The sequence below is a fragment of the Malassezia sympodialis genome, genomic scaffold (genome assembly GCF_000349305.1).
Source record: "Malassezia sympodialis ATCC 42132 genomic scaffold, msy_sf_1, whole genome shotgun sequence".
In the NCBI taxonomy this organism is placed as follows: Eukaryota; Fungi; Basidiomycota; class Malasseziomycetes; order Malasseziales; family Malasseziaceae; genus Malassezia; species Malassezia sympodialis.
In genome coordinates this window covers 83738-96051 of record NW_017387799.1, presented here as the reverse complement: position 1 = coordinate 96051, position 12314 = coordinate 83738, and the positions used below count along the sequence as shown (strand labels likewise).

The following is a 12314-nucleotide window of genomic DNA, read 5'->3' as shown; positions in this document are numbered from 1 at the left end:
GACGGGGAGTTTATGTCGGAAAGTGGCACAGACACAAGCCCCGATGGCTCACTTGGTTCACTTGAGTCTGAAGACTCATCATGAAGCATTTGCTCTAAGCCTTGAGTCAAATCAGCGCTTTGCGGCCGGTTGGGCACCGGCCTTGTAATCCTCGAGGGCGATATAGGTTCATCACGCTCCCGTCCGGGTATATCGAGGTCGACCACACGGGTCTCCCTAGGCGAACCAGTATCAGGCATGCTTCTGCAAGTGAATCGCCTGTTCGATGAGCAATCCACTAGGGCAAAGCACCAGACCTGGCTTGTGAGACAGGGAACGTGAGTTAAAAATACAATGGGTCTCGAGCGGCCCAGGACGCGGTGTCAGGGGCCAATCAGTGTACACCATGTGGAGATTTACTGGGGCGCTGCTCATTTACTATTGTCAATTGAAACTACTATGACGCAGCCGTAGCTAGGGCCCCGGTAATATAGTCGTCCTTTTCTGCAGCACGGTACTCTGGATGTAAGACAATATCACTCACCGGACATGAGCTCCGCTACAGTCTCGCGAGCCTCATCGAACTCAGACAAGTCGCTTGAAAACATGGCCTCCCTTTTGTACATATCCAAGAAGGCATTGCGCTTTCGAAGACGATCATACTGGTCTGCGGTACGCTTGAACATACTTGCAATACCTGTATGATTGGCAAGCATCAAACCACTTACGCGATGCGAGCTAGCAACGTAAGGACTGCGCCTTGATAGTGCCACTTGAATGCTTGCTGGACCCCAGGGAACAAAGCTCGCAAGATGCCGCTCTCGGATGCGAAGCAAGCTCTTATGCACATCACGTGGATCGACATCCCCCTGGATGATATTTAAGATAGACATGTAGCAGCTGGTCTTGCTTGCCCCAGTAAAACTGACCATGCGGTTCTTGGGTTGCAGTAAACGCCTCATTACATCCAGGACAGTCGTCTTCATTGTGGCTTTTCCCCGATCCACATTGTCAGATGTAAAGGGGGTATATGAGGTCATGAGAAAATGGGCGCGCGGAGACGGAATCAGAGAGGCCAAGATGCCACAGAGATCGTTGTTCATATAGCCAGGGTACCGAAGTGTCGTTGTAGAAGCACCCATGACCGTGCTAACAAGTTGGTTAGTCTGACTATAGCTCGGATTCTGCAAATGAAGCCTGTCACTTGCAATCCGGCTGAGAGCTGCATTGTCCAAGACGACGACGCTGTCGGCATTGTTGACCAGCCGTTTGAGTGTCAACACCGAATTATAGGGTTGCACAACGACATCTGATGTCTCTTCTGAATTAGGAAATACACTGTAAGTTTGGATTAGTTTCTTAGGAAATGCATCGTTTAGCCGCTCGAGCAGAAACGATCCAAGCCCTGAGCCTGTTCCGCCTGCAATGGAATGCAGAAGAAAAAAGCCCTATGGTCAGTGTTTTGGACGTACCTCTAAGCTCTCACTCCCATCTGCTTCTCGGTCCACCATTTCTATGAGTTCATCGGCAGCCTTCTCGCCCGCCGCATAACCTTGGGCCCAATTATTACCGGCACCCCCACCTGTTTCATTGCGGTACACATTTTCCGGATTGTATAGTCCCTTGTACGGACCACTCATGATGCTGTTGATAACCTGAAACTTAGCGGGAAAACAGTACATACCCTAGGCTCAAGATCGACCAGAATGGCCCTTGGAATGTAGTGCTCGTCATCAGCTTGATAAAAAAACACATCTTTACGGTCACCACCTTGACCCTCAGTCGCAAACTCTTCTAGAGTTCCATCCCTGGAGATTCCATGCTCACGGCAAAGGTGCTCCCAGAAATGTGATCCGATTTGGTTTCCACACTGCCCCGCTTGAAGCGTGATCAGCTCGCGCGGCATATCCCCGTTGGCAAGTGCGCGCTATGCGACCTGTCGCGCCGCAACACGCGTTACGCGACCAGCTTGATATCACGTGATGTGCCATGTGCAGCCTCGGACGAAAAAAAAGCCGTGTAGCGGGCCAGCCAGGACTTTCGCTCTCGAACGGCTCACGTCCAACGAGCGTGCATTGAAGTCTTTCTTGCACAGTTACCTTAAAATGGCATTTGCTGGTCGCGGTGGTCGTGGTGGAATGCCTGGTCGTGGCCGTGGTGGCCCTCCTGGTCGTGGCGGCCCTCCTGGTCGTGGTGGTATGCGTGGTGGTGCACGTGGCGGCGGCCGCGGCGGTGGCCGCGGTGGCCGTGGTGGTCGTGGTGGCGCTCGTGGTGGCCGTGGTGGTGCCAAAGGTGGCCGCGGTGGTGCCAAGGGTGGTTCCAACGTTGTCGTCAAGCCGCACCGTCACGAGGGTGTTTTCGTTGCTGAGGGTAAGGAGCATCTGCTAGTCACCAAGAACCTGGTGCCTGGCGAATCTGTTTACGGGGAGAAGCGTATTTCCGTCGAGACACCTGGTCTTTCCACGGACGAGGAGGGTGCTAGCACGGTGAAGACCGAATACCGTGTGTGGAACCCCTTCCGCTCGAAGCTGGCTGCCGGTATCCTCGGTGGTCTGGACAACATTCACATTAAGCCGGGTGCGAAGGTGCTCTATCTCGGTGCAGCCAGTGGCACAAGTGTAAGCCATGTGGCAGATGTTGTTGGTCCCGAGGGTATTGTATATGCTGTTGAGTTCTCGCACCGGTCAGGTCGTGACTTAATCAACATGGCAAAGAAGCGGACGAACGTGATCCCCATCATCGAAGATGCGCGCCACCCCGCTAAGTACCGTATGCTTGTTGGTTCCGTTGATGTCATCTTTGCCGATGTGGCCCAGCCTGACCAGGCACGTATTGTGGCATACAACGCGGAGTATTTCTTGAAGAATGGTGGTCATGCCGTTATCTCAATCAAGGCTAGCTGCATTGATTCTACAGCCCAGCCTGAGGCTGTGTTTGCTGAGGAAGTGAACAAGCTGAAAAAGAGCGTACGTACTAAACTGTGAAAATCACTAACCATACAGTCATTCCGCCCTCGAGAGCAACTCACTCTAGAACCGTATGAGCGTGACCATGCCATGCTTGTCGCTCAATACCAGCGGGTATGTAATGAGGGCAACTAACTGAGTAGCACAAGTAAAAGTAGAGATTTGTATCCATGTAATCTGAATGTTCGGAATTAGACAAGTAGAGTCAGATTAAAGGTGAATGCCGAACGAACAAAAAAAAATATGAATGTTATAGTGTCGGTGGGGCAAAAAGAACGACCCATACTGGAATCGAACCAGTGACCTTAGAGTTTTGTAGTCGTACAACCGACCAGTTTAACAGCTCCACGTGCTAACCACTGTACCAATGGGTCTTCGGCTGGTTCCCAACTAAGTGACGGAAGTATACATTGTATTAATCGTTTGTGGTGAAAGAGAACCGTCGTAGAAAGACACGCTTGTCCAGTGAAGAAAAAGAAGTGTATGTTATGCCAATCACTTCAGTACAGGGACTATTTCAATAAACATGAATGCTGTATATTCAGGGGGAATAAGCCGGAAGCCATGCGGATATAGGAATTCTTCCTCAAATCGATCAAGTTGAGCAACGAATCGTTTCATGCACTAATTGTCAGAAATGAAGATCGTACCCTTTTATAATGTGTACCGAATAAAAGAGGCCATACCTGAAAAGTGAGATTTGTCATAAGATTATCAACGAAGCCGTAGTTGCGATTCATAGCATTTTTAAGTGTGGCATTGAGTTCGTCCATCTGTGATGCAAATGTTTCATGATTTATCTCACCTGTAAGTTACAATTTCACGTACGTATGGTAATAAAACATTAGGGACAGTGCGAGAAAAAAGACAGTCTTCGCGGCCATTATAGATCCTATCAATTCTGTAGAGTTAGCGCTGCAATAGCCACGTACATATTTCCTTCTCTGGTTAAATCGTGTCGAGATGTGTCATCTGAGTACGTTAGGTCGGAAATGCTGATAGCCTTGGGTGTACGAAGCGGGGTCAATGGGATAAATGTCGTTGTTTTGTCATGAAAAGAATCAGAGGAGTTATCTATATCATTAGCAATATCCTCCATGAGTCGATCTTCAATAGCGCGACCCGTAGAAACCAGCGTTGAGACGAGTTTCGTTCAAGCGTCGTGTACCCAGGCGCGTTCTATGAACAAGTGGGTCAGTGTCGCTTTGCTTACTAATGGTGGCTACATTAGACTCTGGTGCCAGTCAGTGCACGTTAAGCTCATGTCCGTGACAGACGAAGCCGAACCTCCTCCAACTACGCAAGGCCGAAGCATGCAAACAACAGAGTGGGGAGATTGTGGGATGAAATCTCCTCTAGAACAAAAGAAAAATGCATCGCATATTATCATTGGAGTTGTGGTGGTTGACTTCGTACGTTTAGAAGCAAGCTAACAGAAGAACCATCTGGTTGGCCCTCAAATTGAGCAAAGTTATCCTCGACATTTGCAGGAGAATGAGGCACTTGGCTCTCAGCTACCATTTATGGCTTTGCCAGATGGGAGTCATATGGTAAGTTTGAAATCTGACCCGTAGTCTGGTGAGGATTACTGCTACTTCCATTTACATTGCGAGTCTATCCAACATGATACTATATTTGGAATATCGTACAATCGGCAAATCATGTCAGACCAGCTAATCAATAAAGGCTCTCAAGTGACCCGCAGCATGGTCCAAAAGGCTGTGGTAATTCTTGCTACTCAGCCCATATTTGGACCGATGCGTGCTAAACTAAGTATGGTAACCCAGGCCTACTTTGATCAGCGTGATTTGAATAATATGCAGATCCTTGAGGAATTCTATGATAATTTAGAGTCAGGATTGGCATGCGCCATGGAGATACAAAAGGACAACCACAAGCTGGATGCAAATAACACATTGTATATGGGAACTTCTCTACGTGAGTTGGTGTATAAATGGAGATTTAAGGTTCTTATGTTGATGAAGCTTCTTCTACTCCAGCGACGCGTACGTGTATGATCATTAACACAAAGACCATGTTTTTTGGCTATCCAGTCGAGCATCTTTGCACCCTGCAGTACAATTTGGTCTCGCTTATACCAGCTCTATTACCGAGTCTTCAGGATGCCGCAGTGCCTGAGTTGAACACCTGTTCAGAAGGAAGGAGCAAGGCGGAGTCCTTGAAAATGACTGATCGACAGAGTTTGCTGAGCTATATGGGTTTGCCATTGCCATTGTTCAGCAAGGATGCCTTCTTTCAACCGTATTGCCCCCTGCAGCAGATGGAAATGTTAAGCTCTCCCTCTTGGCTAATAGGTACGACAAATCGGATTTTCAAGCACCAGCGTACAAATTGCCCTGATGTCGTGGTAGAAGTAAGTAAACCTCGGCTTACATTAGCTTGAATCAATGCAGATCCAAGTACAAGACCCTTCCTTAAACAGCCTTATCGCCCTAACACCTGCAGACCGGAGGTGGATGGATGGCATCATTCAGGTTGTACAGGAAACTTGGAATCATGCCGACCCAGGACAGCCTGATCAGATGCAGTATGAAGGCAGTGACGACTATATTCGTGCGCGATTCGAAGAATATGTTTTTGGCTTGCTTTCGGCAGCCAAGTATTTGCATTTGAATCCCCATGGGTCTGATGTTGCCGTTGTGCAATCATTCGGTGGTGAATTCCTAGACGCATTTTGCCAGAGTCGCGTGTTCAAACAGTGGAATTCTTACACCGATGACACACTCTGCGACCTTATATCGCACCAGCACCCATTTACTGGAAAAACGACGACCATAACCGATATGGCCTTGCGCTTGCAAGCAGGACTACATGATCTGCACTTAGAGGAGAACTGGGCACCTACAAAAGAAGCGCTCACCGCTGCGCTTCAAGCAGGGAGTAGCAGCCTGTCTAAAGTGACAAGCTCCTGGCGTCAGGATCTAGGGCGCCTCGCCTCTTCTAGTGTATGGTCTTCTCCACGGGCTACTTTTGATGAATCTCGGGAGGCTGTTGATGGTGCGTCCTCCTCACCTGAAGGAAAAATCCGTCCATCTGCGCTTGAAGTTACGCGGGCACAGGGAACTGCTGCAATCAGCCAAATTGGGTCATTTTTGTCCACTAGGCGACGGACTTGGTACGATGCTTTACAGGGTCGTTCCACAAGTAATCAGAAGTCTTAGCATAAGTAGACTATATACCCTTTACAAATGTCTACTGGCGATTCTGCGACTCAGCCTCTTTACTGTCAGTGAACATCACCACTTACCTCGCCGTGTAGCATCTTCCAAAAGCTGGGTATCAACCGCTTCTGCGGGGATATGCACACAGCGCACGACAGAACCACGAATAAATGTGGATTTAACGGCCATCTAATCATGTTAATAACAGGCGCGACTTACCATATGAGGGTAACGGGCCTCGTCCAACACCTTGATGTCGTCCAGCTTAAAGTTCAAGAACTGATCCACACTCTTCAGCGTGCCTTGAATGGCAAGGTCATTCTTTAGTTCGACTGTCACTGTTTGACCTGTTAGTGTCTTGAAGGCCGAAAACATCAACTATTCGGTAAGTCAGAGATACAAACCATAGTGTGGGTGGATGAAGTATAGTGGAGTGGAGACGGTCGACCCCTGACACGCAAAAACTCGATGAGTAAAACTCTGACCACGATGGACTCGCTCACTACGAGCCTGGACAAGGCTTCCATTGCGAATCAGCAGGCAACAACCCAATCCAAAGAGCAGAAAGTAACACCCTGGGATGTACAGGGTGGCTATGTGGATGGAAGTCAGGTCTCTATCGACTACGATAAACTCATTAAAGAGTTTGGGACGAAGCCCATCGATGCTGCTCTACTGGAGCGTTTTGAACGTGTGACAGGCCGTCGCCCTCATCCGCTGCTGCGACGTGGGAGCTTCTTCAGTCATCGTGAACTTGATCAGATTCTGACCCGCTATGAGCAGCGTAAGCCCTTTTATCTCTACACAGGACGTGGTCCTAGTTCAGCGTCCATGCACCTGGGCCATTTGATTCCATTCTTGTTTACTCAGTGGCTACAGGATGTGTTTGATGTACCTCTGGTTATCCAGCTGACTGACGATGAAAAGTTCTTGTTTAAGAACGATCTTAAGATCGAACAGGTGCAAAAGTTTGCCTTCGAAAATGCCAAAGACATTATTGCCTGTGGCTTTAATCCTGAAAAGACTTTCATCTTCTCAAACCTGAACTATCTTGGCGGTGCCTTTTACCATAACGTGGTGCGCATTTCTCGCTTTATCACCGTCAACCAATCCAAGGGCACGTTTGGGTTTAATGATAGTGACAGCGTCGGTAAGCTGCACTTTGTGTCCATCCAAGCGGCCCCTTCGTTCAGTAATTCGTTCCCACACATTTTTGGCAACCGCTCAGATATCCCTTGTTTGATTCCATGCGCAATTGATCAGGACCCATACTTCCGTCAGACGCGTGATGTGGCCGTGCGTCTCAAGTATCCGAAGCCGAGCTTGATCCACTCCAAATTCTTCCCAGCATTACAGGGTGCCCAGACCAAGATGAGTGCGTCGAACGAAAACTCGAGTATCTTCATGCACGACACGCCCAACCAAATCAAGAACAAAATCAACAAGCACGCATTTTCTGGTGGACAGGAGACGCTCGAGGAGCAGCGCCGCCTTGGTGGTAACCCAGATGTGGATGTAAGCTACCAGTACCTGTCTTTCTTTGTCGAAGATGATGAGGAGATTCGGCAACTGGCAGAAAACTACCGGTCGGGCCAGCTCCTCACGGGTGAACTCAAGAAGCGCTGCATTCAGGAGCTCCAGCGTGTTGTGAGCGAGTTCCAAGAGCGCAAGTCCAAGGTCACGGATGATCTTGTCCATTATTATATGGATGCCTCTCGGAAGATAGACTGCACGCCGCCCGAGCCCCGCGGTGTTTCGGCTCCAGTCTCGTAGTCATATTGAGGCGACCTGAACATCACGTGACTGAAATGTCCCTCGTCGCCCCATGGGAAACGAGGTATCTGCACGCGTGTTCCACGGTCGCTGCCGGTTCAGAATGGCAGGCATGAGCGTGGCCCGTGTGTATGCGAATGCCAACGAGTCTCGTGGTCGCGAGTGGTGGGACTACGACAATTTGGCATTGCAGTGGGGAACGCAGGACAACTTTGAGATTCTGCAGAAAGTAGGCCGTGGCAAGTATTCGGAAGTATTCGAGGGTGTCAATGTGGCCTCCGAAAATTATGATAAGTGCATTATCAAGGTGTTGAAACCCGTCAAGAAAAAGAAGATCAAGCGCGAAATCAAGATCCTGCAGAACCTCATGGGCGGACCCAATGTGGTACAGTTGATCGATGTGGTTCGGGATCCACAATCCAAGACACCTTCCATTATTACTGAGTATGTGAACAATACGGACTTTAAAGTGCTATATCCCACATTCACTGACTATGATGTGCGATACTACATGTTTGAATTGCTTAAAGCGCTGGACTTTTGTCACTCCCGCGGCATCATGCACCGTGACGTGAAGCCCCATAATGTCATGATCGATCATGAGAAGCGCCAGCTGCGCCTAATTGACTGGGGTCTGGCCGAGTTTTACCATCCCTATACCGAGTATAATGTGCGCGTTGCCTCCCGATACTTTAAAGGTCCAGAGCTCCTCGTCGACTTCCAGGAATACGACTACTCTCTGGACATGTGGAGCCTAGGCTGTATGTTTGCTTCGATGATCTTCCGCAAAGAGCCCTTCTTCCATGGGCATGACAATTATGACCAGCTTGTCAAGATTTGCAAAGTCTTGGGTACAGATGAACTTCTTGCGTATCTTGCGAAATACAAGATCGAGCTGGACTCGCACTACGATGTCATACTTGGGCGTTACCCGCGCAAGCCGTGGCCGCGGTTCGTTACTCCAGAGAACGAACGCTTCGTCTCCGACGAGGCTCTAGATTTCCTGGATAAACTCCTGCGGTATGATCATCAGGAACGCCTCACTGCTCAGGAGGCACAACAACACCCCTTCTTTGCCCCTGTTCGACCAACTGCCCCGAAGAGTAACTAGCCCATAGCTATGGTACAAGAGATCCAGCCGCTGTCTTGTGCTCCAAGTAGGGCAACGACGGCAATGGCAAAGAGGTCACGCCATCCAAGACAGGGGTTGTGCACGGCCAGCCGGAAAGCGGCAGAGCTGCATGCCATAGGACTTGCCCGTGCTCATCCTGGTGGAAGAGTTGGCCTGCATCGTCAGTGAGTTAATACGCACGTGTTTCGAGTGGCAGCTGCTTAAACGAGGCTCCTTTGTGGTGGGCGACAAACACGGCAGCCGATGTAGGCAACGACTTTAATGCACCGTTCCCTTGACCCGGTAACATCCCTGCCGCCACGGCTGCATCGCGCAAGTGCACGACTTGAGCTCCTGACATGCCCCCCAGCTGTAGAGCAAGTGCCCCCAGCTCGACAGGCGAGGCCGTGGGGTTATCCGCGAGTGCGTGTTGCAACTTATTGTAAGCGACCGGACTGATCCGACGGGCTAGGTCCGATGCGATAGCGTGGAAAGCAGCATACGCACGAAGGCGCTCTGTCTGTGCAGCTGCAGGCGGTGGCATAATTGGGCGCACAGATGAAGATACACTAGTCGGGATATTGAGCGGTTGTGTCGCTTCACCTAGAAGAGGTGCGCCCTCGAAGAGGTCCGGCATGTCCTCCGATACAGGCTCCTCGATTGCGTCATCCAAGAGACGACCTCCCGGAACTTCATCTCCCTGGGTCAGAAGCGACGTGTGTCGAGCTGGTAGCTCCGCAAGTTGCACAAAGACATCCATGGGACAGGGGTCAGTAAGAAATACGTACGTCACTTTCTCGCGGACCGACGCAGGCACACAACTTGCCCAGCTGTGGATGGGGAAAAACTCATGTGTCGCCACGTCGTACTTGAACTCAACCATATAGACAGGTGTATCCTTGTCCCAGTAGCCTGCTGCTGGACGAGCACGCTGGTATGTCGTGTGGAAAAGGACCAGCACATCGCCTAGCAGATCTTCGATGGCATGCTCTCCATACACGCCGGTCTGCACAACCTCGTTGTCTGCAAACAGACGAGACGATGTGTGATGTGTCTGCTCAGGCCGGTAGTACCAACATGCTGTGAAAAAGGTCCCAGACTTGTCCATGCGTTTATACAATCGAAAGATCTGCCCTACAATGGGTCGACTTGGGTCCAGGGGATTCATAATGTGAACCCAGTCACCCACATGGTAGTTCCGTCCCTTGAAGGCGACAGCATCCATTGGGACTATCTTGGGTTGCTTTGACGGCCTTGGTGGCTCATGCCCTGGTCCATACGGCGAAGACGCAAACCTCTGCAGGGCCCTTGCTTTGGCTTTGGTATGCTGCGAGTTCACCACATCAATGTCAGAGAGACGTCCCTTGCCGTGACGAGTGCCCGATGCGTCCACCAAACGGCCGCGTGACGGTGTCAGTTCGTTATAGAGCCTCTGCAATATAGTCATTTCACCATACCCGTCGGTGCCTAGACCATACCACTGACATGCATTGGAAAATAGCTGCAGCATGTCATGCTCAAATAAAGCGGGCATGGCATACTCACAGTGGACAATGCGGTGGGTAATTGCCTGCAAGGACGTAGGTCGAGCGATTTGCTCATAGTACTCTGGATTGTCGGCACGATCAGGGCACTCTTCGAGGGGATCACTAAGTACACGCGTACCATCATCTCCCTCTCCGATCTTGGCCATCACAGAACGCAGTTCCACATCCCGTACAAAGTGCAGGATATGGGCAAACATGGCGTGCATCTGCTCGGTGTCTTTGGCGCGGCAGATGAGCCATCCATCGTCGGTAGTATCTGTATTATTTGCCTCTTGAAACATCTGGGATGGTTGCGTCACTTCACCGCTGCCAACACACAGCCCTAGCCAGGCTTTGTCCGTGTCCGTTGGCTCGACCATGTTGGCCACAGAGAAGCGGCGCTGGGGACGCGAGGCGCGTTTGGCCCGATCTGCTCCCGATCTCTCGTTGCACGTCTTCTGGCGATAGACTTGCTTTACGCGCTTGCCATGGCGCAGGGCCCTCATCACTACGCAGTGGGCGCCGCCCTGATCCTATTAGTAGATGTGCTGTGGACAAGTTCTAACTATCTGTCTAGCACTGTGTTGTGCGTGACATCATACTGACTCAGAACTCACGGCTACGAAAAGCCTTTTGCTGTCACGTACTTGAGTACTGCGACCTTTATCGTATACCTGATCCCTTTCGCCGTTCTGTATTATACGAAGCCATCACGACAAGAAAATATTCCAGGTAAATCTCATTGGTGGGAGAGTTTGGGCTTCCGCCTTCCTCATATGAGGCCCAATATGTATGTCACCGTGGCTCACGCAGTCCTCTGGAAGAGACGTTGCCATCCGAGGAGCCTTTAATTCCGCGGCCCAAACGGCCCTCTTCCATCGATGGCCGGAGACCTAAGAGTGACTTGCAGCTCCCTATGGACTCTGCGGAGTCCCACCCGCGTATTCTGGATCTAACAATTCGTGGACGCACATCACAACACTCTAGCGAGAGGCAAGCATTACGCACACCATCGCATGACTCTCTTTCTAACTACATGTCAGATTCAGGCCATGGGAGTAGTCAGAGTCCTGCACACGTTATATCAGCTTCGGAGTTACCCCCTCTGTCCGTCACTGAAACAGCCTTTTTATCCATGGAATTCGCTGTGATTTGGTTTGCAGCCAACTGGTCCTTTGTGGCTGGCCTTGCCTATACCAGCGTGGCTAGCGGGACCACCCTTGGGAGCACGAGTGGCTTCTTCACACTACTTCTGGGTAGCATTGTGGGTACCGACTCGTTTTCACCTGGCAAGCTCGCCTCTGTATTGTTAAGGTCAGTCCAAGCGTCGACTTACATGCAGCTTCTGCGGTGTGGCACTCGTCACTTGGAGTGACCAAGATACCAAGAGTCCTTCCAACCCACTCTGGGGTGATGCTCTGGCGCTCATATCGGCTTTATGTACGCTTTCTGCACTCACACTTAGGCTACGCTGGTTACGTCACACTTCTCAAGGTGCGGATTGGTTCCGAAGATCGCATCTCCATGCCACTATTCCTTGGATTTGTCGGTGCCTTTAATCTTCTGGCCTTTTGGCCAATCGGTGTGTTGCTGCATGTACTAGGCGTGGAACCGTTAGGACTGCCTCAAGACCCCTTGATGCTTTCTGGCCTGGTCGTCAATATGGTTGTGACAGTGATTTCGTATGTGGACCCATTTTGACGCCAGCGACTTTGCCTACCTACTTGCCATGCTTAAATCTTCGCCTCTCTTAACCACCATTGGTCTCTCTCTTACG

The 12314-nt window shown here is 50.4% G+C and overlaps 6 protein-coding genes and 1 pseudogene across 7 annotated transcripts; 4 read left to right on the top strand and 3 right to left on the bottom strand.

The window, feature by feature from the left end:
* Positions 1-515: 515 nt before the first annotated feature.
* Positions 516-1885, bottom strand: MSY001_0037 (uncharacterized protein; the record flags this gene model as incomplete). Its single annotated transcript, XM_018885694.1, has 3 exons — positions 516-1427; positions 1452-1634; positions 1664-1885. 3 exons carry the CDS (start codon positions 1883-1885, stop codon positions 516-518), a joined length of 1317 nt encoding a protein of 438 aa, XP_018738686.1.
* Positions 1886-2084: 199 nt separating this feature from the next.
* MSY001_0036 (uncharacterized protein) lies at positions 2085-3080 on the top strand (the record flags this gene model as incomplete). Its single annotated transcript, XM_018885664.1, has 2 exons — positions 2085-2945; positions 2982-3080. 2 exons carry the CDS (start codon positions 2085-2087, stop codon positions 3078-3080), a joined length of 960 nt encoding a protein of 319 aa, XP_018738685.1.
* Positions 3081-4606: 1526 nt separating this feature from the next.
* Positions 4607-6127, top strand: MSY001_0035 (uncharacterized protein; the record flags this gene model as incomplete). The annotated part of the gene is made up of 3 exons (XM_018885553.1): positions 4607-4951; positions 4978-5319; positions 5360-6127. The coding sequence occupies 3 exons, from the start codon at positions 4607-4609 to the stop codon at positions 6125-6127; spliced, it is 1455 nt and encodes a 484-aa protein (XP_018738684.1).
* Positions 6128-6202: 75 nt separating this feature from the next.
* On the bottom strand, positions 6203-6502 carry MSY001_0034 (uncharacterized protein; the record flags this gene model as incomplete). The annotated part of the gene is made up of 2 exons (XM_018885442.1): positions 6203-6316; positions 6347-6502. The coding sequence occupies 2 exons, from the start codon at positions 6500-6502 to the stop codon at positions 6203-6205; spliced, it is 270 nt and encodes an 89-aa protein (XP_018738683.1).
* Positions 6503-6616: 114 nt separating this feature from the next.
* MSY001_0033 (uncharacterized protein) lies at positions 6617-7900 on the top strand (the record flags this gene model as incomplete). The annotated part of the gene is made up of 1 exon (XM_018885331.1): positions 6617-7900. One exon carries the CDS (start codon positions 6617-6619, stop codon positions 7898-7900), a length of 1284 nt encoding a protein of 427 aa, XP_018738682.1.
* Positions 7901-8003: 103 nt separating this feature from the next.
* On the top strand, positions 8004-9011 carry MSY001_0032 (annotated as a pseudogene). The gene is given in 2 exon segments: positions 8004-8598; positions 8605-9011. Coding segments are annotated over 2 exon segments (1002 nt in total).
* A 7-nt stretch (positions 9012-9018) lies between these two features.
* On the bottom strand, positions 9019-11043 carry MSY001_0031 (uncharacterized protein; the record flags this gene model as incomplete). Its single annotated transcript, XM_018885219.1, has 2 exons — positions 9019-9185; positions 9213-11043. The coding sequence occupies 2 exons, from the start codon at positions 11041-11043 to the stop codon at positions 9019-9021; spliced, it is 1998 nt and encodes a 665-aa protein (XP_018738681.1).
* Between the last annotated feature and the right edge of the window lie 1271 nt (positions 11044-12314).